The sequence below is a fragment of the Poeciliopsis prolifica genome, unplaced genomic scaffold (genome assembly GCF_027474105.1).
Source record: "Poeciliopsis prolifica strain line A6 unplaced genomic scaffold, Auburn_PproV2 SCAFFOLD040, whole genome shotgun sequence".
Lineage (NCBI taxonomy): Eukaryota > Metazoa > Chordata > Actinopteri > Cyprinodontiformes > Poeciliidae > Poeciliopsis > Poeciliopsis prolifica.
In genome coordinates, this window is record NW_026562415.1 from 2275576 (window position 1) to 2301885 (window position 26310).

A 26310-nucleotide genomic window follows, 5' to 3' on the forward strand; every position below is an offset into this window, starting at 1 on the left:
AAAACAACACATCTTGCTCTAAAATCTAAAAATATTAGAAACAAAGTCATTGATGTTTAGTCTGCAAAGGATTGAAATGCCAATAAGACTCCAGCAGTGAGTCATTGTCCAGAAACTGAGAGAGCATGGAACATTGGTGAAACTTTCTCGGATTGACTGACCTACCAAAATTACTTAGAGAAATTTGGCACTTCAACCAGGAGTTCATAAAGAAACACAGAACAAACTCCAAAGCACCACAGGCCAGCTTGCCTCAGTTGAGGAGAATGTGCATGATTCCCTTCTGAAAGAGAGATGAGGAAAAGTTTGAGTCATGTATTCGAGACCAAACCCAATAATGTAAAAGTCTATCTTTAATGCCAAAAACACATTTATCATACGTAAGACAATTTGGAAAATAATCTAAAAGCTGTACATCCAATTACTTTTGAAAATTTGCTTTACATTAAAACATTTAAGTATAATCTAAATGCATAGATGTTAAATCTGTAAGAAGGCAGACAATTGATGCTAAATTATACACTGTAAAGAGTGCAGGGGTATCACATTTTTTTATTACATGGTCCCAAAACATACACACATGCATGCACGTGAGGAAGTGGTATTTTCAACCAGTGTCAAAAAAAGGATTTTGCACCATCCACAGGCGATCACAATGGCCTTTTTCTTCAACAACTAAGAGGTTATTTCACTGGCAGTGTACTGAAGCAGTTCTAAATGTTAGCAGGAAGAGCAGAGCTGAGGAAGGGTGACGGAAGAGAGGAAATCTGTCTTGTGAGACGCATTGTGCAGTGTGGATCGGTGTTGAGTTTGATCATGTTCGCACAACATTGCTCTTCTATCTCCCTGATTCCATCTCAAACTCATTCCCTTTATCTACCTAATGCAAATATGCCTCAACACAGCAGGAAAGGGCACAACATGCTTGCTATTTTTCCCCCCAAAGCGCACACACAAGCTTTACACACAGATGCACCTCTGTTGTCTCTAATCTGTTATAACATGTACAATTCCTCTTGACTTTGACAAGGAGATACACATCCTTTTAAACTCACTCAGCTATGTGTGAATCCATTGTGTGTGTGGGTGTGTGTGTGTATACATGTTTATAAGCTATTTATAGCACCCTGCTGAGACATGGTAAACACACAACAGTTGTGAGTCAAGAGAAGAGCAATGTCGTGAGGGTTTTCAGTTACACCTACATCATACTAATGTCATATTTTGTTGAGGTTTCTAATATTTTTCATATGCATGTATACATTAAATTAACGCTCCCTTCAAGACAGTTATAGAGTTAGTAATAATGGTTAGCAAGAAACTGGAAAATGACTGAATCACTAATGAGCCTCCCTACAGTTTGTTAAGTGTCCTCACACAAGCACACATCAATCTAGGAATGAGACTCAATGCACTTCCCCCCACATTTGAAAGTATGGTAGATATGTTCAACATTATCTTTCAAAGCAGAAGCTATTTACTAGTTGCACATAATCTGGTGGCTGCATTCTAGTTTTAAGCATAAATCTTTGCATACATTTTTAGAAATGCATTTTGTTTTGTTAAATACGATCTCCTCCACAGAAAACAGTCACAAGAAAGATGATTGTCGATGATCAGAACAAAGTTAAATTCGCACAGTTGCACTGTGTGAATTTAAATGTCATATTAGTCTTTAAAAACAAATACAAGAATACCTAGCATTTTTTATGTTCACTCTAAAGAGGGAGGCCACAAGGTTCTTGATTTATTTTACAATATTTAAGTGCGTTTTCTAAAAATATTAAAATATAAAGTACGTTCTAAAACATGGTTATATTATAAACTGTAGTTCATGAATACAGGTAATCTGGCAAATCCTTTAGCCTCCTTTTCCCCAAAAAACTGTTAATTTTGACGTCATATCTATCTTAGTAAGAGGAGGCACTTTATCAACCCTTTACGCTGATCGTGTCAGACCGGCACTGGAGATCTCATCTCTCTTCTGGCTGTCGAGGAGCAGCATGAGTGACAGCGGTCATCCACCAATGATGGCTCTTTAATCAAAAGTGCCAGTAGCCTGTTGTTGTCATGGTGATGAGAGGAGGGGACAGCTGAGATCCACCTCACTTTTGCCCCTTGTGCTGAACCACTTAAGGTCCATGCCAATCAGTGCCAGTCAATGCCAGTTTGAATTGGCAGGCCCATATATCATCATAGATAGACTGCTAATCCCTAGTGACCCAGTTCTACCATATGGAGTCGCTGGATTGGAGAAAGAAAAAAAAAATTACAAATGTCTGAAAAAGTCATTTGAAGATGCAAGAAGAAACCAACTATTCATTCTGTTACCAAATGTTTTAAGTTATAGCTTTATGGGAAGCTGAAGCATGTCTTTACAAATGATCACAATGGTCAAGAACTCACTTTTTTTCCCCCTAAACTTTATTTGAGAACCATCCCCAGAAGTTTTCTCTTAACCTTGCAGATTGATACAAAACTGGGGCATTATTATCCTGAAAGAAGTGTTTTGCAATACACGTTTGGAAATGAAGCGTTTCCCTTAAGAAAAAAAAAATCATTGTGCAGACGAGGATCCTCAGTAAGGAGGGACATCTGTTGTCACATTTTTTTTCTCCATAGGGTTTAAAGTGTTCATCTTTTTAATGTTCCAGGTTGGCTTGCAAAGTTTAAACAGGCAAGTTTCTGGTTTGAGAGGAGACGTGGCTTTTAAAGGCATTTTGTTCTCTGAGACCCAGCCTTGTGGTTATGTGGCTACATTTAGAATAAGTAAGAGCTTCATTTTCAGAGCAACACAAAGTTCTTTCACTATTAAATATGTTTTCTAATATTGCACAGTCCTAACAAAAAGAAAATCCTTAGAGCTACTTTGAGTGTGTTCATTAATTTTAATTCTTTTTTTCCCCCAGCTGTCGAGAGTCCCTGTGGAAGCTTGTGGACAGTACTCCACCTGCAGTGAATGTCTTGGATCAGGTGATCCTCACTGTGGCTGGTGTGTTTTGCACAACATGTAAGTACTTCTCAGCATGTCTTCACTCCTGCTGGATGTAAATAGTTTTTGTTATGTGTGTTTTTTTCATGTATTTATTTTTTATCAGTCTGGTAATATGACGTGTACGCATGTTGAAGGATTTTGTACTTGGGTTATATCCTCCTCTACCTCTGGGATGTTTGAGCACATGCCCAGCTCTCCATTCTTCCCAATCGTAGAGGATTCAGGAGCACCATATGCTGGTGTAGGCCAACTGTTGGATTATCTTACTGGATTGGGCTTCATGCCAAAAAGCCCCCTTAGATCCATTACCCAACTAAACCACTGGCATTCTTTACCGGCCCTGAAACAAGAGCCCGGTGAGAGCATGGACACTGGTGGGCACTGCCAAGGGTTCCGATTGGCACCACTCCAACCTTGAAAGTAAGAGATTTTGCTCATAGTGGAAACTGCTGGCAATCACAGAGATGATCCCATTAACATTTAGAGACCCACTTGACCCTGCTAACCTGCTACCTTTGGCCTTTCTTCTAAGATTGCACGTCTCTGTCGTTTTTCCCTCAAAATGCATAAGCACGTACACCAAGACGGGCACAAATCCACAAACAACCCACCTTGTCCCTCAAGATTGCAGAGGGAGATGGTGCTTGGTGAGGGCAGAGACTTTTTCCCACTACACTGTAAATTGAAAATTGGTTTCCTGTGTTGGTGCTAGCTCAAGGGTAAAGCAGCTCTGCGTGTGTGTGTATGTGTGTTAGTGAGAGGGACATTGAGACCAGTACATTTAGCACCTTTATCCCTGCTACCACCGAGAAGACGTGACGAGGGCAAGAAAGCAGTGCAAGAAGTGAGAGGAACAGAGTGAAACTTAGATATAAGGGAACATGGACAAGGAAGAAGATATAAAGAAGGGAAGAGTAGAAGATGAATGAGAAGATGACAAATAAAAGAGAGCTGGAAAGCAAAGTATTCAAGAATAGATGGTAATAAATTCTTAGAAAGACAAAGAGAGAAATGGTTTCAGGATGATCATATATTCCTAGGCTGGGGAGTGAGCGAGTGCAAAAAAAAGTGTCAGGTCACATCGAAGATAAAGAATAAGTGGAAGAAAGTCGAGCAAGAAAAAACTGAAAATGAATATATATGAGATCCCTGTGGTAGAAATGAACTATGATGGATGATGAATGGATCATGGAGCTCAAAATTGAGGTTGCAGGCAACAGCACACAAACATGTTCCTGCATGAATCACTTATTCATTTATCCAGAGACTTCCTGGTTACAAAAACTTTTTAGAAGGAATTGCTTTTGTCAGCATTTTACTGGATCAATTATTGATCTATTATTCAATCATTTTGTAAAATTCTGTAAAATGAAACATTTGTGCATCACTTGAAGCGTCAATATCAACGGACACAGTGGTTTTATTTTTTGAGTAGTTCTGCAATTTAATCTCAAAGATGATTGAAAGTAGAGGTGTGTATATATAGTATCGTATGGAATATACTTGGGTGTTTTAACCTTTTACAAATTGATCATGCTCATATGTGTTGCACCAAAGCTCCAGAAGTACTTCTGTGTCCTCCTAGAAGGAGTCCTCAGTTTGTAGTTTCCAATTGTTCGTTAAGGTAAAACATTTTGTATTTTTATGGCAGACATAAAAAAAATATGAACTAAACTTATTAAGTCTTCATATAAAGATTTACTAAAACACATTTGAACAAGCGCCTCTCAGGAATGACAGCAGCGTGATGCGTTAAGCCTCCAGACACAGTCTGCAGGGCTTGTGACAAAAGGCACAACAAATTAAATTTTGTGAATTATAATGGAAGTCTTCTGATGTGTTCAAACTGTCTTGTGAAAGACCTTTATATATAAAATAAATACTTGGTCTTGTCCAAGGTTAAACATATTTCACTACAGAATCAACAGCAAAGGCATAAACAATTAATCTTTCAGAATATATAGAAAGAAAGACCAAATCACAAAGAAATCGCTGTCTGTCACCCACACACACACACTTTGTGCTGGAGGGAAAATGGCTGTGGGGAAGGACGGCAAGCCGTTCCACTTTAAAAGTGTTCCTCCAGATAGTTTGTTGTTCCAATCAACCTTGAAATCACCTCACGGCTCTGAGGAAAAAAAACAGAATTGCATGCTCCCTCTCTCTCTCCGTTTTACTATCTTCCTCTCTTATCCACACACACTCACTTTCCTCTTCCTCCATCAGTATTGCCTTTATTTACTCTATAGATCGGTGAGAGGAGCTGTTAGAGAGAACACCGGGGCAAGAGCAAGAAGGCAATCAATATTACAGGAGAGAAAATCAGCAGGAGTGTGTGCCTGCTTGATGGCACTCATATTGCCCTTGACAAACACCAATCATTTATTTTAAAAATGTCATCATTGTCACACATGTTTGACTCTGAACATGTTTGACTCTTTGGGTTTGGGTTTTTGTAAAGACATGTGATTTTTTTCTATCCCACCAACTGTAAATCATTTGTGTGTTTGAGCCCTTAGTGAAATTTGCACCAGATTTCCAGTCATCTTGTAAAACTGGAGGTTCACCTGTCAACGAAACTGTCTTGTTCTGCTGGTGCTGAGATGTGCATGCTTATGCTAATTACTGGCTAGATAAGCATTTGAAAGGAAGTTTTTGGCCCACTTCACTACCTAGTTTTCAACATTGTCTGGCTATTCACCTTTTACCACTCACATTGGAAGACACATTCTGTCAGTAAGTAGGGGGAAAAAGGCTCATGTAGAAGACTAGATGTATAAAAGGATTTATTGTTTGCTTCGACATTAAGAAAACAATTTAATGTTATTTAATTTGTAATATCAGAAGGGTGTTGGCCATTTTGTCCTTTGTCATTTCAAATGTTGTGATTGCAGGTCATTTGGTGCCAACCTAACATCAATTCATATCCATCTAAGGGATGTTTGCTACCTGCTTTCACTTTAAATATTTACTTTGTTTAAAACTGGATATTCAACAGCATGAAATTGAGTTTGTGACTCCAACGTAATAAATTATAATGAAACTCTAATACAATTATAGAGTTTTATTATGACCCTATAATTCCTGTCCTCGAAGGACAGTGCCCTGCAACCTGTGGAAACAACACACATGAGTCAAAAGAATGATTAATGACCAGGATTTTGTAAAATAGGCTGAGGAGGTAATTAAGTCTTTTGATTCAGGTGTTTCAGAGCAGGGACGTGTCCATAATTTGCAGGACATCAGCCCTGGAAGACTGGAGCTGCAGATCCTCTTTGTACACATTGTTAACCCAACTAGTGTAAATAAATTGCAGTTTATTTGTGTTTCTTAAAAAAACTTTCTTTTTTTTTTTCTTTTTTGAAATTTCCACATCCCAACTCAACAAATCTCTGGGGATTCATGTCTCACTGTTTTTGTTTACATCACAAGGGTGTAATGGCGGGTTAGTTTTTCTCCAAGCCCTTTATTCACACTTTATTCCCTCCAAGTGAGGCAGCAGCTCTCCTACTCAGAACCCATATACCACAGATCCTCCAGCCATGTTGTGGATATATTACCTCCCCTAATGTTGCTTTGTCAGCTGTCAGTTTGTAAGTGGTTAACTAGCATGTCAAGATGCATGTAGTGCATGACTGCTAGACAGATTGGAGACCATATTTGGAGATGTATTTTCGTCAAAATGATTGTCATCACAGTTGTCATGCATATTAAGAATATCGCAAATTATACCCAGTCTTTTCAGTGTCTAATTGGAAAATTTTACACTAATTTTACAATATCTTTAAATTAAAAATTGGATTGCGTATCTTGATCTCCAGTTGGGTGTGATAGCTTTCCTTGCATTTTTATTTCTCTATTAATTTAGTTCCCATGTCATCAGCAAAATCTAACAATCAGACTTTAGCGTACAATACATTTTAATTCAAGTTAATGACACATTAATTTGTTTAGTCCTTTATTGTTGGAAGTCATCATTTGAAATTATTTCTTTTTGTGATTGGCAGTGAGTTCTGGATTCAGAAATTATTTTGTCGTTAAACGTTCTCATTGCTTCCTACTCAGGTTCTGTCGACTTCAAACACTCATAAGTATTGATCCTACATGAAGAGGAGAAGAGATGGTAGTCACCTCTGCCTCCAGACTTGGATAACTGCATTTTCTCTTTTGACAGGGTGCATTAATGCAATCACTAGTTCAGTAGGTATCAGTTATCGTCAATGTTTATTACATCCCAGAAAGGATTTTAATTTTATTTCAAACTTATGTGGTGGTATTTCAGATAACATGAAAAGATTAAGGTAAAAATGCTTTTTGTAAACTTTGCATCCTTGCTGGTTTTATAATCACACAATTACCCCTTTATAAACACTCATTAGTTATGCGCATGCGTGGTAAGAAATGTGAAATCTTCATGAAGTCACAAGAAGATACCTGAAAAACCTAATACATTTTTTAAGTCTGGAGGGGATTTTTCTGCTCAAACTTTTGTGTTTCAGAGACATCTACGGTTCTGTCAAATAACCTTTTAGAAGGAAAGGCTAATTGGCAGATTCATTCCTCAGTCTGTCCTCGAATCCTCTCTTGCTTTCATGAAATCTGCTTCACCAATAGCTGTCACTGTGATCATAGCTATCCATTTCTTCACTATGCTCATTATTGTGGCAAGCCAAACTAATGCTAATTAAACTGAAATGCCATAATTAACTGCTACCAGCTTCTTGGATCCGTTTAAGGTGACCACTTGGCTCCCTTGGAGACAGCTTCAAGTGCACTTACATACACTACTGCCAGGGTTAGATAATGTTCACCCAAAAAATTAAAATAGGAAGATTTATATTTAACACCAGCCTAAGTTTTGAGTTTATTTACATAAAAAAGGCACTTGTTAGTTTGATGTTATGACCCTAAATAATCACTTAAATGGTCCTAATCAAGAACTGGAGAAGGCATGTTAAGTTAGGGTTAAGATTTTATGCCACAGAATTTCATTATACAATTAATAGTGTGTTACTGTTCCCCTCCTATTAGTTGCATGTAACTTTGACAACATTTTGTCAAGGTTTATCTGAACAAAATATTTTAAAAGCACTGAAACTTTTCTTAAATCTTCTTGTCAATGTGTTGGCCACATAAAAAGTTAAACTTTTTCAAACTTATGGCTTTGATGTTGAGATTCTACGATCCCATGGCACTGAGTTGATATCCGTGCCCAAGGGAGGGTAGATGCCCCTTGTGTATTAGAGACTAGTTTCTCCCCCTACCTTCAACTTGCATCTCCTGGTGGGTCCTAAGAAAGGTTGAGACAAGGGAACAAGGCCAAGAAGTGACAGGGGCATCAGGATGGAACTGAGTGCTGTGCATCCTCTCTGAACTGCCACCATCGTTGAGTGAGAACACACACTGAATCATTCTCCCACATACACAATGCCAACCCATCTACCAGCAGCACACACCCTAAAGCACACACAAAACAGCTGCACGTCCACTTTGAAGTCAGGACCATTTCTCACTGTCACCTATTGTCACTCTAGCACACACAAAAATGCACAAGCACTGGAAAATGGACATACACACACTGACTCACTCTCAGAGTGAGTTTAGTTGCCTTGCTTTTGCCCAGTAGAGCATGAACTGAACTGACATGAGACAGGGACGATGAAGGAGAGATGTGGTGACAGTCAAAGGAAGTGAAAATATACGGTTATGTATCCGAAATGATGAGGGCACTGAATGTCAGGCTAAAAGGGTTATAAAAATTCATATCACAATAGAAAGGAAGATTAGAAATCATCTGTCTGGAATCATAAATGAATCTCCAGTTAAAGATAAAGAGCTAAACTCTGTTTTCACATCTGTTGCTCAACTTGTCAATGATTGAAAATGTTTCTGAATATTGGGCAAGTCATTTTGCATGTATTACATTGTATCTCCTATGGACACATAATATTCACCAGAATACATAATCCAATGTTAATCTTAATTGATCTTTAAGTGGCCTTATCAGATAACATTGTTACTGAGATTATCATTTTATGGCCAGCAGTATTGGTGTACTAGGCTGTTGTTATATAAAATGAATGTGAAAGCTAAACACTTTAAACTAAGTTTAATGACTTCCAGATTCCTACCATTATGGCAATAGACTATATGAGAAAATATTTTATAGTCTAATTTTGGAGGTCTGCTGTTGGACAACAGAGATCCTTACAAACAAAGCACAAGTAACATCAATAACTTAATGTAGCCTGTGTCCTAAAAGTAAAAGTTTTTACCAAGTGAGCTTTTGTTAAGTTTACTGATCTGCTGTGGAGTTATATTGGACTGTTTGTAATTAAACCTGAATTTGACTTTGCAATTTGACTGATTTAATTGAACATAAATTGGATTTTTTTTGTGTGTGTGTGAACTCTCTTAAGAATATTTGTGGTAATGTGAGCTTTTCAAAATAAACTAGCCTAAACCCAATGCAGGCACTTTGAAAGAGTTTCATGAGAAATTGGTAACCTTCAAAAGAACTTTAAATGTATAATTTTTTGCTCCGAAGGGGTTCTTTCAGGAGCAGGATTGGAGATTTCTACACCTAGAAACTGCCTCTCTGTAATTTCTGTGCCCTTTCGTGTGGTGCCACAAGAGAAGTTTTATGTCATGAGTCGGTTGATTTGCGAGCCTTAGCGTGTGTCCACAAAAACTGGAGTAACACGGTCATGGCCAATGGGCTGGATAATGACTCTTCCACTATTTCCTACATGCAAATTTCAGGATGCTGTCTGGACATCCACACTTAAAGGGAGCTATGAGCTTCACTGAACTAGCTGGGATATATCTATGGGCTATACAAAACACTGTTCATTACATTTCATGCAAAATATGAGATTTCACCTGGTCAATTCTGACTGTTAAGACACAGAAGGAGCAAAGCTTACTGCACAACCATTGAGGGTGAAAGAAGAAGCTTCTGAATGTGATATTTCAAGATGTATTACAATAAGTAGTAAGGAAAGAACTGTCTTTCAGTCGAGGTTGTTTGGTAAATCCCGCCATATAGTCAATAGTTTTTAAGAGGTGTGTAAACTACAATTTCCTTCAGCAATGCGGGCAGGATCTTGCAAACAGACCCACCAGTGTTTTGAAACTTTTTACCATTGATATCCCAGCCTGGAGTTCATTCTGATGGGTAGAATTTGAGTGGCTACGTCCTCATTAGAGCGAACAACAGTCGCCACTTTACAGTGTTTACAACAGATAAACTAGCTAACAAAATGTGCTCCTCTGCTAATAATGAAGAGGGTGCAGCTCAACTTGGGTTGATGAAGGATTTGACTAGGCCAGGGCTGCTTGGCAACACAGCAGTGCCTGACGATGGTGACTTGATAATTGGGAAGATTTTGAAATGGCTCGTTTTCCAGATGTTAATAAAACTTACACATATTGCTTCAAAAATGGTCGGATGTTTTTTTTTAGTTTATTTAGTTTTTAGAATTTTGCATAATATTTCATGTTTAATGACATGAGAAAGTGTACTTTTATAAAGGTTTCACACATTCATGTGCATTTGGTCACATACAGGAGAAAATGCAGCCATGCAGTGTGTTGGAAGATTAAATGTATAGGACACAACTCCTTCAAAAGTAACCCATTTCGCCGCAGGCTATGAGTATATCTAGGATTCTCTGCAGTGTGTGATGATGCATGGCTAGTATGATAATTGGGTTTCAGCTACTGGGTATCTATTTATTATGCATTGATTTATCCCAAATACTGTAAAGATCCCAAACCCATTTATAATCTAAAATAATATTTCCACAACCACACAATATTACTGTATGGTTGTTTTTGTTTCTCTTTTTTTCCCCTATATTTAACCAGAATTGTTTAAAAAATAATAATTTACTTCCACACACACCTCTTCTTCCAACATGGACTATATAGGTTAATGGATGTGTGTATGATTTCATGCATTTGTGCACATTTTCCTGACGCAGGTATTTGATGGAGCTGAGGATGACTGGACCACAGCTTTGTGGGAATTTAATGGCTTTCATTTCACAGCCTGTTTGACCTTCTCCAAGCCTTTCATTAGGTATGCATTACACCTGGAGCCTCGCATGGCCAGATACTGCCTCTCTCTCTTTAGTATAATCTTTTCCTCCACCCCTCCTGAGATCATGGATACTCAGTTAGTTTTTGAGGAATATTGGAGAAGTTTTGTTAAGCATCAAAACACCACTATATATCAATATACATATTTGTCCATGCTCTTTTGTCAGTTTTCCTAATTGTGTCACCTTATCAAAGGCTGATTAGTTTTTATTCAGAGTTGATCTAATCAATTCGGCTTGCCTCCTCACAATGCGTCATGTCCTGCCAGACGGCTCAGCATAACAGCGGCATTTAGGAACCAAATGAAGAGATGGTGGACAAAACGATGCCCAGTATCAGTGTTTTTTTATGGCTGTTATTTGCAGTCTAAATTGCTTTGATTTGGTTTGCTAAACAGTTTATTTAACAGTGTTCACAGAGGGCTGTGTTGAAAATTGTTATGAATGAAGCCTTTTTTGCAATGTCTTTGTAGATAGTAATTGAAAATTGTTATCCAGTGTTTTGCCGTGGTAATAGCCGCCTCCTAAATCTATTAAATTATGTGTGCTATACACATCAACATTTAACTGTATGTATAGCTACTGTGTGTGCTTAACTTTGTACAACAGGATACTTGGGAACATTCTTGATTAAGCACTTCTCATCACATTATGCCGGTACAGTAATTTCCTTAAAATGACACAAAACATCTTATTTTCCATATTTTTGGAAGATACTATTTAGGGTTTTCCTCTGTGTATTATAAGTCCTGGTGGTCAGCTAGGTTGAATTTGCCCTCTGCCAGGCTAAAGTGAGGCTTTATGGTTAACATATTGAATAGGGCACAAGGCTGCATGCACTATTGAATTAGGGGGCAAGTTTTTTATCTGCTGTACTTTAAAACTAGATTGCATTGAGCAAAAGTGAAAAGTTTAATACTTACTGTATGTTTGCACAACCAAAACAGCAGTTTTAAGGGAAAGAGACAACGTGATAATTAACATTCCCTTCTGAGGTAGTCAGAAGGGAATGTTATGTCTTTTTGTCTTAGCGAAAGAAACATATAACTCTAAGATGACTAAACGTAAAACTGGCATTAAGTGTACATATTAACATATTAACTGGCTTTAAGCTGGCATTATTTTCACTCAAATGGAGATTAACCCCAAAACGTTACCTCCTTCAACTTTGGTGGTTTTTTTTTGGCTCATCAGCTGTTCCTGTTTGTTTATGGTCTGTAGACTCTTCCAGATGGTGTCCTAAACTTGTATGTCCTTCTTCAAACCCCATAGCTCATTTATCAGTCCTGAACACATGTATTGTGAATCAGAATGCCATCTGATACTTCTTTCAGGTTTGTTCTCTTATGCAAAACTAAAACTGGAAAGGCATCAACATTTAAATTCACTTTTTTCTGTTTGATGTTAAAAATCTAACTGCATGAAAATAAAAAACTGGATCTGGTTAATAAAAAAAAACCTTTCAAAAAGTAAAATGAAATAAACACAGATGTGGAGGGATGCTATTAAAGTGATGAAGCTTTTTGTTTCTTTAAGTGCATATGTACATGTTTTTAAAAGTAACTGCATATTTTATTCAGACTGTGGCCTTAATTTAGTTTTAACAGTGCCTTTTATCCTAGCTTTTATTTGACATAACATTTCCCATTACATGTTATCACCTTAATGTTTTCCAGAACTTTATCTGCTGCATTGCATAATTAATGTGCAAAACTGTGTTGCAGTTAGAAAGATAGCTTGTACTTGTGAATATGACTTGTTGGGTCATACGATTAACTTCCTGAGAAACTTTGTGAGTTCACACAAAGTAATGTTTTACATGTGCATGTACACAGTTTTGCAATATGATTATTTTTGAAATGTACTTTTTATCAAAACACTCATTCAGAATTATATTGCAAAATTATAATGCAGCTCTGTGTAAACAATACACACAATGATATGAAAGAAACTAATCTGTTTCTTTCTTGACTGTTAAATGTCTGCATTTGTGGATTTTTATATTTGGCTTGTTTGCCTGAGGCTGTTCAAATGATATGTTCCTATTAAATCCATACAAAGGAAAGGCACAGACACCAGTGATAGGAGCACAAAGAAACCTGAAGTGATTAAACCCCTACTGAAACCAGCTTAGCAGGAAAAGCTTCACAGAAGCCAACAATGGCTGTATTCCTTAAATCTAAACTCTTTTTTTTTTTTTGCTCTTTTTCACCTCTCTGTATTCTTTCGTCTTCCTCCTGCTCTCTCACTCTAACTGATTTTTTTTTTTGTCTCCTTTGTGTCATCTTAGGCTGTTTAACTTCTTCACAATACTCTTTTCAGGTCAAAATCCTCTTTCCTTAAAGCCTGAAAGTTTCCTTGTGGCACATTTCAACTACATTGATTGTGGCCTCTTACAGCCAAAAATTTTTTCCTCTGAAGTTTTTAGACCTCCCTAGATTTTCCAGGTTCTTAATTGCACAGTAAGACTTTTCACTAAATCAGAATAGGATTAAACAAAAAGGAATGCATGTGTGAATTTGTAGCTTAACGCTTTCTTGTAATGCATACATATATCAAATACTTGCAACAGAAAGTTTGTGGTTAGAATGAATGGCAGTTTTCTTCCAGTCTAAATGGGAAATGCCCTTTCAGTCTAACAAGGGATTGTAATTAAGAACAAGAGTCGGTAAATTCCACCTTAAGCACAAAGCTTCTGTCCCTCCTTTTCCTCAAACCACTGTAACAAACTGGATCAGGCCACCTGGTTTGGTATTAAGAACTGAGGTAATCTATCCTACTTACCCCCATTAGCATCCACCTTTCCACCTGCATTTGGCATTGCCCATGAATGCCAGTTATTAAGGTTGCTGCACAAAAGCACGGGAAACCGCTTTCCCAATGGGCTGGCTCTACTTCCACACATAGAGCAACCTTTGTTTTAAATACAACTGCTCCCACCCACAGTAGTTGGTACGTTTCCAGAGAGGAAATATGATAAATGTTTCCAATAGGGGTTGGGACATTCCTTTTTTTCACCAGATGCCAACAGGTAGAACAGACTAAGCCTTGATCGGGTTACTATGTGCATTCGAATGCTTCTCCATTTTTCATCCCAGAATAACAACCCCTCCTACTTTTCCCCCCTTTCCTTTCAGGTGTGCCAGAAAGGAGAAATGTGAGCGCTCATCAGAACCCCGGCGCTTTGCTTCAGACATCAAGCAGTGTGTGCGTCTAAGTGTCCACCCAAACAACATATCAGTGTCCCAGTTTAGTGTCACGGTGAGTAGATGAAAATGAACACATGCATTACTTCTTCTGAAAGAGAAACTCTTGGCAAGTTTTTACCATGTCATAAATTTTTAATCAAGAATATTTGTGCTCTAACGATGCACATGCTGCCGACTCTGTGTTTCTGAATCAGTAATTGAAAGGGTGTGCTCAGAATAATGGCAGTGAGGTTGCTCAATTTTTAAGAAATATTTCGTCCTTGTTTAAGGACAAAGACAACAAATTGGAGGGAAACATCTATAGCAGGGGTCCCCAAAGTCGGTCCTGGAGGGCCGGCATCCTGCATGTTTTAGTTCTCTCCTTGGTGGTAGTGACAACCTTTTCAGAATGTCAATGTTCTTCTTAGGCCTCAAACGAGCCATCATTTGGTCTAGGTGCATTAAATCACTGATCTATAGGATTGGTGTATTAATATGTCTCCAGAAAATCCCATTGTTGGGGAAAAAGACATGTAATGAAGATAATTCAGCTTACCAATGAAGACATTGACTGATCTAAAGAGAGGAGACATAACATTTTGTGGATTGGTGAAATAAGATTATTGGATTGTACTGGACATGTTGTATTCAAGCTCCTAAATACTATAAAGTATTGTAGTGCTTATGTCATGCTATAGGAAAATGTCTGATACTATGCTGTAGGGCATATTTCTCACATAATCGTGGATCAGTTTGAGTACATTAGAATATGTAGAGGTCATATTGAATTACGCTAAATAAGAAAGACACTTTGAAAGTGTGTTCAGGAAACAATAGCAGCTTAGTTTCAGACCAATAAGATTAACGTTAAACAGCATCACAAATCACTGGATATTAATCCAAAAATAGCCTAGTGGGGCACATCAAACCTATTTTGTCTGATGTAATACTAAAATACACAAAGTAAGTGTAATATATAGTTAAATTTTCCTGGGCTAGCATATCTAGGCTAGAAGTTATTTAATTCTATTTCATAGAAATGTAAACAAGGTATTAGTAACTGTGGGTGTGCAACTAAATGTGACTGATTCACAAGAAAGCTGAAACTTTAAGCACTTTTCAGTTTAAAGGAAAATGTTTGAGTTTGTACAAAAATATAGGCATTTCTTCTGGTGTTTTATTAGCAGCAATTTAATATATCGGTTTATGCAGCAGGAAAACACTCCTTGCAAGCATTCAAGCTTTAACAGCACCACCTTGCAGTAAATTGTGATGATGGCTGAATATGTTGCAAGTGAGAAAACTCTTTCTGGCAGATTCACAATATCACCCTCTCAAACATAATTTGTACTACAGTGTAACGGGGCTTTAAGTACTATTGACTACTTGGTGTTAACTTTCCAATACTGCTTTGTATCATTTTACTGTCTGTCAACACCAATCCTTTAAATCCTGACCTCACAATTTTCAGGCCCAGCTCCTGAAACACTCTTCAAGCAAATAGCTGCAATCGTTACCAGCATACAGTTTAGCACAGCTATGTTTTCATGTGTTCTGGCAGCTAAATTAAGCACATTTAGCTGCTGGAGGCGTGACTCTGAAATGTAAGTTGGCAGTCCAAGTTTTTACCTGTTCAGGTATATTGATATTTTGTAGTTAGTATCTAACCAGGATTGTAGAACAGAAGACATTTTTCTGAAGAAAACAAACAGCTTTTGAAGAAGAGCATAAATGGAGTATCTCCAAATTCTAAATAGTTGATGCAGTTAAATTGTTTAATCCTTAACAGTCTTATAGAGATCTTACAGATCTTACAGATCTCTATAAGATCTTTATCTTTTGATCTTTCGCATAAATTGCACGTGTAAATGTTTTCCTAATCTGGTGGATTGCACTGGCCAAGGAGAACTTAATTACAAATTACAAATGCTCATAAAACATTTTAGAATTTTATCTGTAAGAAAAAGCTATTTGTAAAAAAAAGTTCAGTTAAATTACACAAAGTTGGACTTTGGTTTGACACTTTGGGTTGGACCATATTGTAAAATCCCATTAAGAGTGATTGTGGTTCTAATGTGTCAAAATGTAAAAGGTTAACTGACTTAATTTATGTATTTTCAGCTACTTAAAATGCATCAGTGTCTTTCAAGTTTTTTGTCATTTTCACCACCGTGGTTGTTGAGATATTTTTTAGCTACATTTCAGAGCAGTTTAAAGTCTACTTTATTTCTCCACTATATCGCAGTTTTTCTATTTTTAAGAAGCCTTTTTAGTTGCTACGAAGTGTTATAAATATTGATCTTGTTACATTAGTTTATTTTAATTTCATGTGGTCTTTTAGAACTGACTTTGAATCTTCCAGATCAAGTGAATATTTCATCTAGTTCTCCCAGACCAGAAGGACTGTTTTCATCTACGTTCCTCAGAAGGTCAAACGTGAGCTGCTGATTGTCAGAAATATACCTCTGCATCAGTCTAATAATATTCATGGGTGCCTGTGCAATGCTGCTGAGTGCTTAACCTTTCTGCACACATTTACCATTCCGCTGAATGCTCTGCAGAGGTTTCAGCCAAACAGGCAGTGGCCACAACTTGACCTTTGGGTTATTTAATGTGTTTGGAAAGATACGGCAGAGGAATCTCTGATTAAAAGCAAGGACATGCCCTTCCGATAGTCTGTCTTATAGGATTTTCTTCTTGGAAATAATTTTGGCTTTGGTTTTGCTTATTGAAGAAGTGTTCTTTACAAAACCACCAAGGCCTCTATATCTGTAGATCTAAGGTAATCTGAATACATTTTAGAGTCATAATTACTAGCAGTTTATTCACTACTATTTCAAGGATGCTTATGAAGGCAAATTTATGACTTTCTGACTTAACATCCTTGCTTACCCTTACAGAAACAAAATGGTTTTTACCAACCACAGAAGGCTATGTGTGTAAATGCATGCTTAGTGGATGCTTTTTCTAAAATATTCTCTCACTGGTAAGGCTTATCTTTTCTCTTTATTTTTCTCCGAATGCACTAAAGTAGACCATGAGTCTGGCTGTTTACTACTTTAAAAGAAAAGCAAATAAAAGCAAGTTATCAGGAAGGTGATGAATGGAGTATTTAGAAGAGACGGGGATAGGAATTCACTGTCCATTTTATGTGGGATTCAGTGCAGATGGCTATGCAGCTGCTGCTTTCTTTTCATTAAATAGCAATATAAAAACAGTGCAGGTCAGCCCTTCTGTGCTGCTGATGCAGCTTTTAGTGTTGCATCACAAGTGTTCTACTGGTTACACCTGAAATCAGTGTTTAAACCATACCCCTCTTTACAGACTGGGTTTTTCATCAATATGTATATTGTGGTCTTGACCCTGCTCCACCTTCCTCAATGTCTTCCTCTCTTTTGTGCAAGGACACTTTGTTTCTCCCTCCCTTCCCACTTCACATGAGGCCATTCTTCCTGAGGTGCCAGGGGAGCTTATACAGCATTTTCATATGATGGTGAAGAATTAGCATATTTTATATCCTGGAGAATGCTCTCTTCTGTGACAGACCGCGAGCCTGTGTGCTTGCAAGCCTTTGCCTAATGGTTCACTGCTTCATTTGGTTTCCTCAGTGATCCTAGTAGATTGTTTCTGCTCTCGTCTAAGCACTATTTCATCTGAATTCATTCGGCTTTTTTCTTCTTTAACCCTGCATTGATTCAACTACTGCTACCAAGATCTGCACTAAGGTCTTTTCTTAACTAATTTTGGCTCCTTTGTACTCAAAACGTTAGTGACTTATACATCAAGTATAGAATTAAACTAAAATAAATCTCACAAGATGTCTTGTATCTTTGTTGTTTTTTTTTTTAAAGTAAAGACACTCCTTTTTATTATTTTTAGGATTGCAGGTTGAAAACAGTTGGTTCAGTTGACAATCCTCAATTATTATCTTAAGTAGACTGCAACGTCTTCTCTGGTTTCTTAAATTGCCTCTCATTCAAAAATTCTTCTTCAGTCCTGAACATAGCTGGTGTGTTTTAATTGTGTAAGACGGAATTTAAAAACCTTCCACTATTTAGTGTTGATTGTTTTATGTTTTAGTCCTCTCAAACCACTCATTTCTTGTTCAAAATGCACATATTGGTGTCTTCATACTTGTGTTTCTTCTTCTTAATACGTAAACAAACTGCTGGATCATGTTCTGAATCTCTTCTCCATATCCCCAACAACCTGGAGATTAAATTTGTTCACATAATAATAATAGTTAATATGTTCATTCCTAACAATCTTCTCATTCCGTTGCTTTTGCAGTTGGTGCTGGAAGCCCATAATGTCCCAGAACTTTCAGCAGGCGTTAACTGCACATTTGAGGACCTGGCTGAGATGAACGGCTTGGTAGAAGGAAACCGGATCAAGTGTTCCTCGCCAGCTGAAAAGGAGATGCCACGAATTATTGTGGACAAGGGTAAGAAGCATGGATAATTGTGCAGGTTTGCTCAGGAAATGCATTGTTCCTCAAAGTACAATATTGTCACAGTTTTGATATTTCATTTCATGTTTGCTTGATAAGTTAGTTAGAACAAAAGAACACCCCATAGATTATTTTCTCATTACCACAAGCAACTCAACAAGCATTCAAGCAACTCCCTAGGATGTGTTTAGAATAAATGAACATTAGTTGTTAATCTGTGTGTAGATTTATTAACTTTTGTTTCTCAAATGATCTGATCCAAAGGAAATAATGGAACCTTTATTATATATATATATATACACACACAAACCGTATTTGTACATAAGCCGCTACTTTTTTTCCCCCACATTTTGAACCATGTGGTTTATAGCCACTGTGGCTTTTCTCTTCAACCACCAAGGGGCTCTTTAGCAGACAGTAAATCATTGGAAATCAAAGAAGAAAGTGCTGATTTTTATTTAGGACAATCAAATGATAATAGCAGGAATGACAGAGAAATTTCTTCAAATTCATACCTCCTCATCATGGAAACAACACAAAGAAGTTTATATGATGCAGCTTTTAAGTTGAGGGCTGCATCACTACCATCATATTTGGTAGTCCAGGAGGGAAATAGAGCTTCTGCACGTAAATTCAGTGTGAGCGAATCCATCGGCGTTAGAGTTGAAGGACTGCGTCCTTAATAAATCCAGCAGATTTATTAAGAACATATATAACTCAGCTACAAGTAAAATAATACATTTACAAATATGTTTTATATCTTCTGTTGGTCATTTTGCCATTTTAGATATTGAATTCAGATAGTTCAGGCAAAAAAAGTAAATAAAAGTGAGTGATTGACATTTCTTGCAACTTGTTGGATCTGAATTCTAAAACTTTAATCTGTGAATTCATATCTTCATATTTTCTTTAATCTGATAAGTGGACACAGAAACAAAGCAAAAGAAAAATCCCCCTCATATCTGCTGCTGTGAACAAATGTATGACTTGTTAATCCACAAACAGCCAGTGCCCATGTAAAGATGCACATCTGACATTGAAATTCTGGGAATTACACACATTTGTTCAATGTTTGCTGTGTCAGCCACGTGTAAAGCTGGTAATACTGCCATAAGGCAAACATAAATGTGTAAATATGTACACCAAAACCCATGCACACACACAGAGCTTTGCTGCCCAGACTGGCAAATGTGGGCTATATGTTTTTCTGCGAGGGAGAGAGAGAAAAATGCTTCTTAAATTTGAGTCTTTCATCTTCTGTTTTTACTAGTACTCATTAGTCAAAGCTTGGTATAGAAAGAAAAGGGTGCACAGCAGATGAGGAGAAAGAAGGATGGAGAGTGTTAGCAGGCTTCAAGGTAACATTTAGGTGGCCTAATTAGGACAGATCCGTTGTCACCGGTGCTTTACTCTGATTGATGAATGATTCCTTCTTTGTTGGAGAGATGGAGGGAGACACACTGGGGACAGAGAGTCAAAGTGTGGAGGGAAGTGAAGAGACCTGTGTGTGTAAAGATAGTAGGAATGAGAGGGAGAGGCAAACACCGAGTGCAGAGAATGAGCAGTTAGATGTGTAGACGTGTTGATGAATTAAACATGAACTCCTTCATTAGTGCCAGACAAAAAGACACACCTAATACAGACAAGGTGTTCGTTGATACGCTTGCACAAAAGTACACATGGTTGCTGTTTCATGTTTTTCTTTTAACTTGTCAAAAAATGATCTCAAAGGGATTTCAGTGGGAATACTGCCCATCCCAAGGGACATGTCTATGCACAACTTTGTGCATAGCTCCATGAAAAGGGGAACTTGACAGAACTGTATCATTAATTCCCTCCTTTTAAAGGTGTCAATGCAACAAGATAATCACCTGTTGCTTCTGTATTGGAGAATCAAACAGATGAGCACTAATAGAATACATTTTCATACAGTAAATATCAACAATTTGTTCGATAAGTGTTTCAAAATCATTATTTCAATTTTGACCATCTGCCACTTTTCTTAGGTGACCACCAGATTGTTCAGCTCTATCTCAAGTCCAAGGAGACCGGTCTGGCTTTTGCAAATGCCAGTTTTGTTTTCTACAACTGCAGCGTGCACAAGTCGTAAGTCAACCTTGACTGCTGTTTTTAAATGCACTTCAATCACAGTCTGCAGCAGTGTTTTATTACTTTTTTCATGTACCAATTTAGAAGCTTCAGAATGAAACATTGCTCTACAGGGATTTCAAAATGTAACATTTCTCACCAGCTTTCTTCTCTCTCTTTTGACATTTGAAGTTTAGACCCCCCTGCAGGCCTGTTGTTATAGTTATGCAACCTTTGTCATAAAATAGCCATCTTTTTTTCTCTTTGCTTTTTTTTATACATAATTACAGTTCTGCACAGACATTTACATCCACTCATCGGTCACATTTTTGACCTTTGATTATGAATTTGACTCAATTTGGCTGTACTCCACCATTTTTTGGATGGTGGAGTACAGTTAGAATGTGAGCATTTTTCAAAGATTAGCATTTGGTACTTTCCTGAATGTATTTCTAAGAAGTTCATAAATATTCTTACAGGTTAAATGTTGGTTTTAGAGAAACCAACATTTATACAGTTTGGGTTGGATCAGTTCACAGTTTGACTTCTACCAAGGAAGAAAGCAGATCAAGGATTCCAAACATATAATCAATATAGTTTGGAAAACATCCCAGCCATATTGAAATTTTGTAGTGCACTTTTAAAAGTTGAGTCTTCAGTCCAAAATGAAGTAATTATCAACAACTAGAAATCTTGCAAAGTTTCAGCTAGAATTTTCCATTGTAATTATATAGTTACCCTTGAGTGGATTTCAGAAAATCTAAAATATGACAAAACTTCCAAAGAATATATATTTTTATAAGCTCTGAAGTTGTGTATTGCATAATTATTCTACTTTCCAAATAATGCTGCCAAATGCACTTTGAAAATTCAGAAATTACCACGTTCCTCATGACTGCATGCATCTTCTGACTGCAACTGCAAGTAGATTAACTAAGCTTTTTCTCTGTTTTCTAATATTCTTTGGTAATTAAAAATATCTTTCCATTTTTAGGTGCCTGTCTTGTGTCAGCAGTCCCTACAAGTGCCATTGGTGTAAATTTAGGCATGACTGTACCCATGACCCTCGCACTTGTTCCTTCCAGGAGGGCCGAGTCAAGAATCCGGAGGTCAGTTGATCTGAAACTGGAATAATTTAAAAAAAAATGTGTTTGCTTCTCATATATTCAACTATTTCACATAAGAAAATGCACAAGCTTCTCTGATTCAAGTATTTGTTCTTATTTTGAAATGGAAGACAGTCAGTAATTGTGACGAGGCAATATTGCTTCTTCTTAATAGCTTAAATTGTTTTAGGCTTAAGCCCCCACCAGCAGGCCCTCATATGAAAATGATTTCCCAGATCAATGATTAGATAGACCCTGACATCTTTTGTTCTTTAATGTTGAGATCATGGCCTGCTCTCAAGTTTTTGGAGTAATAAAATGCTTTAAAACTAAATTACAAACAAATGTTATGCAACTCAAGAATGGATCAGTGTGCACAAGCCTACTCACTGTAGACCAGAGAAGCAAGAGGATAAGGAAATTAGGTCTGGGGCTAAAACCATTGTCTGTTTTTGAGCTGTTTGCACCAGATTTTATTCATGTATATTTACTATCATAAAATGTGTTTTTGTGTGGGTAGTAAATTGATTTTGGTGAAATGAAAGAAAATGTTTTTACATACGAGAAATATCTTCATTCTAAGATTTCATGCGCAAAAAGTGTCGTGTTAAAAGGATTGCAACACCTCTCAGTCGTAGTACCTCCATCTGGCACGAGTCTCTTGGCATATCTTGCTTTTGACTGCTCTTCAAAGGGCAGTGGAAGCTAATAAAACTGAGTCATTTCACATGCCCATCCCTATTCCCCGCAACAGCTTACTCTTTGTGAATTATCAATAATATTGGCAGGCAGTTCTATTCCCGCCGAAGCAGAGCCGGCTGTAATTAGGCAGCTCTGCTGCAGAGGACGAGCTGTGCACTGGAAGGGGCACGCTAAGCGACTGACCTCCAACCCAGCCACTCCCCATCACATGAGCACATGTGGAGATTTTACTCAGTTACTGCTAGAGCCTTCATGAAAAGATTGGAGGTCAGGGAAGGTTGAGATATGTGCCTGAGACTTGAGACTGTGGGTTCAGTATGCAGTTATTTGCAATTCTGCTCTGTGCATTTGTTTCTGTGGCAGTGTTAGCCTGCCCGTACTTTGCCAATTCACTGTGGCTTTCAGGGGAGGGGATGTACAGGGACTTAGTGGCCTGTTAATCTTAGCCTGAGGTGAGGTATGATGAAGATCACTAGTGCTCATGTCTGGGTTGGCAGACGGCATACGACGGGCAGAGACAAGCTCAGCCAGATTGCTTCTTTTGATGAGCAGTCTGCTCTCAATTGTGTTATTCCACCCATTTTCCTTCCCCTTGAGCATTTCAACCTGCACACTATTTTCTTTTTCCTCCACGTAGTTTATCTTTTTGAACTGTCTGCTTAGTTTTGCCAAAGCAAAAATCTTTGCAGGTTTACATTTCTAATTGGTTTACACACTGGTGGCCAGTATTTACTCAGGTTAATAATGTGCGGATCTTCTCATATTGTGTGCTTGCTAAAAGAAAAGAATAAATAAAGGGGGATTTAAAAAGCAGGTATCATGCAGGCTTAATGATTTTTAATTTGCTTTTAATTAACCCAGTAATTCCAAGGTGATGTGTTTACTGACAGATTTTACATGCTGCTTAGAAAAAATGGTTCTGACACATGCATAAAAAGCTTAGAAATGTGCACACACACCCACAAAAGCTAACGCGTCAACTTTGCAATGAAATGAGGTCGCTTCTTTCTGCTGACACAGATTTATTTTTGTTAACTATTACAATTAAGGGATTTGAGGCAGTGATCTCAATAATCCCTTAACTCTATGTTAATAAGTGAGGCCAGCAGAATCTCCCCACTGCTTGAGCTTGATGTTAGTATGCAGGGCAGGGTGGAGTTTAAGCCAGGCCTGGGTGTTTCATCCATGCCAGCAACGATATGGGCACATGGATCAGACGTTGGCCTGTTTGCCCTCCGCACATCTCAAGGACATAGAGATTCTGGCTTTCTAACAAAGACTGTTCATGAAGCTGAACTTGAATACACTAATGAAGGAACCAGTGGTTACCCTCTATTTATATGTATTGCCATATGAATTGGTTGTTCTTGTTCATCCACTGTACAGAGTGTGTTTACCGTCTTCCTCAAACTGTAGTCCATAGCCACAATACGCACACAATGTATCACCATGAGAAAGTGATAAAACTGGGTACACTTCCCATTCTCTTTGTCTGATGAAAACCACAGGAGTATATTTCCCTTTCTTCTTTTCCTGTCTACAACACAGCATGTTCATATCCTGAGCTGCTGCCAAGTCTTTCCCTAATATATTCGGCTGGTAGGGAGATACAAAACACAAAAATATTAATGTCACTGAATTCATTTCACTATCTCCCAGCTCATACCGCACTTTTCATCTCCTTGCATTATTTACTTCCTGACTGTGAGGCGGTGATCAATGTCATGAAGTTTATTTACCAGCAATTTATTGATCAGGTGATCAGGATAATTTTATTAAAGAAGCTAAATGCCAACTGTAATAGCTGTTAGCTGCCATTATTGGTTGGAAATGGTGCAGAGAACTACCTCATTTCAATTCATAGGGAAATCAATGATATCCTCTGAGCTGAGGGTTGAAGAGTTAGAAGACAATATGCAGGAAGGAAGCAGTAGTAAAAGAAAGGAAATTTGGATTTGTTTAGGTAATAAAACTATAAAAATTATTACTGCTTAAACCTACTCCTAAGATTTGCCTTTATGCTGCAGGTCATTGATGCCTCGTTTTCAATTAGTGTTATGGCACGGGTTGGTGTGGTTTGTTACACTACTCTGACTGTTTCCATTGTAAAAGTGGACCATACAACTGACCTGTATCACTCCATTCCTGGGCCAACTTCAATTGCAGGTACATTGAGCAAGGCTTCAATACTGTTAAGGTGGAGCTACAACAAAGTCTGTTGACAGGGGTCAGAAAAATTTAACTGTCTGCGAGAAGCACAAAAAATATTAGTGCGTCATGTTCATCATCGTACCAGCATGTCAGAACATTGAGTGTACGGGTTTATCATTTTCATTCCTGCCTGCCGAGTCAGAGTCCAGCTGAGGGTGGAATTACTCTTCTGATTTCCTAGGATCAAATAATAGTGTACCAAACCACACTGAACCCAACTACACCGCTCAGTTGAAAAGAAACATTAGACCCCTGGAATCTTGTGACCTGTAGAGAAAATTATGCTGAAACTCTTTGGGCAGCAAACCTAAAACAGCTGTTTACTCTGACTTTTATTCAACTTCAGCTGTTGCTGCACTGTTATCTCAACTTTTATTTTGATAAATAAAAAGCTTTTTCACTACAAAGCTAAACAACACAAGAAGGTTTTTCCAAATGTTAGTTTTCCATTAGGAGAAAATAGTAAAAACACAGCACCACTGAAAGGTTATTTAAGATTAAAAGTGAAGTAATGGCAATAAGGAGGAGCAGCTGCAGGCAGGGAGAGTTAGCAAAGAGAAAGGAGGAGAGTGTTTTTCCCTTAGGCTCTGTTATAGATATATGATAAACCAGAAACTGGGAAGCTTTAGGTTATCACAGGGTGTTGGTGCGCACATACATATCTAAAAACTTAAGATCCTTTTCATCTTCACACCATACGCTGCTATAATTATGGGTCTTTCTCTCTTTTTGTTGCCATTCCTCCCCCTTTAGCTTCAAACTATGCCAAGGGCTTTTACATTCGCAGCTCCCATCCCGCTTCCTTCTCTCTGTCACTTTCCACATCTCCACCCTTCACACCTCCCACCAGTCTCTAATTATCAGATCTAAGTAGGTCCCCAAGAAGAAAAGGAGTCGGGGAAAAGTAGGGAGGAGAGCGAGAATCAGTGATGAGCTTGACGAGAAACATGAGATTGGTCATTGAGAAGGGATGAACCATTGGTGAACTGCACTGACTGCACTGACTGCAAAATATATATATATATATATATATATATATATAATATATATATATATATATATATATATATATATATATATATTATATATATATATATATATATATATATATATATATATATATATAGTGGTGTGAAAAAGTGTTTGCCCCCTTCTTCACGTTTGTCACATTTAATAGATTAGGAACATCCAACTATTTTTAATATCAAAGACAACACGAGCAAATGCAAAATGCAACTTTTAAATGTTTGTGATCATATTAGTCGACCTTTCACATGGCAAAAAAATCATGATGTACATGGGAAATGACAATGAATCAGGGAAAAAGAGTGAGAGAGATGCTACTACTAGAGCAAAAGACAAAACAAAAGGCAACTTTGATTTTCAATCACTCTCTATGCTGAGCTTATGTTGAGCTATGCTATTTACTGGTACTTTTCTCTTTATAGTCCTTCAGTTAAAGTCCTTG

General features: G+C 37.6%; 1 protein-coding gene across 1 annotated transcript in view; it reads left to right on the top strand.

Annotated features, from left to right (window-relative positions):
- The window catches only part of plxna4 (plexin A4), a 209020-nt gene that overhangs the window by 130758 nt on the left and 51952 nt on the right, over window positions 1–26310 (top strand). The window contains exons 5-9 of the mRNA XM_055054731.1: window positions 2910–3010; window positions 14235–14358; window positions 18576–18729; window positions 20742–20841; window positions 21818–21932. Coding sequence (XP_054910706.1) covers window positions 2910–3010; window positions 14235–14358; window positions 18576–18729; window positions 20742–20841; window positions 21818–21932 — 594 coding nt within the window. The remainder of the gene's footprint in view (window positions 1–2909; window positions 3011–14234; window positions 14359–18575; window positions 18730–20741; window positions 20842–21817; window positions 21933–26310) is intronic.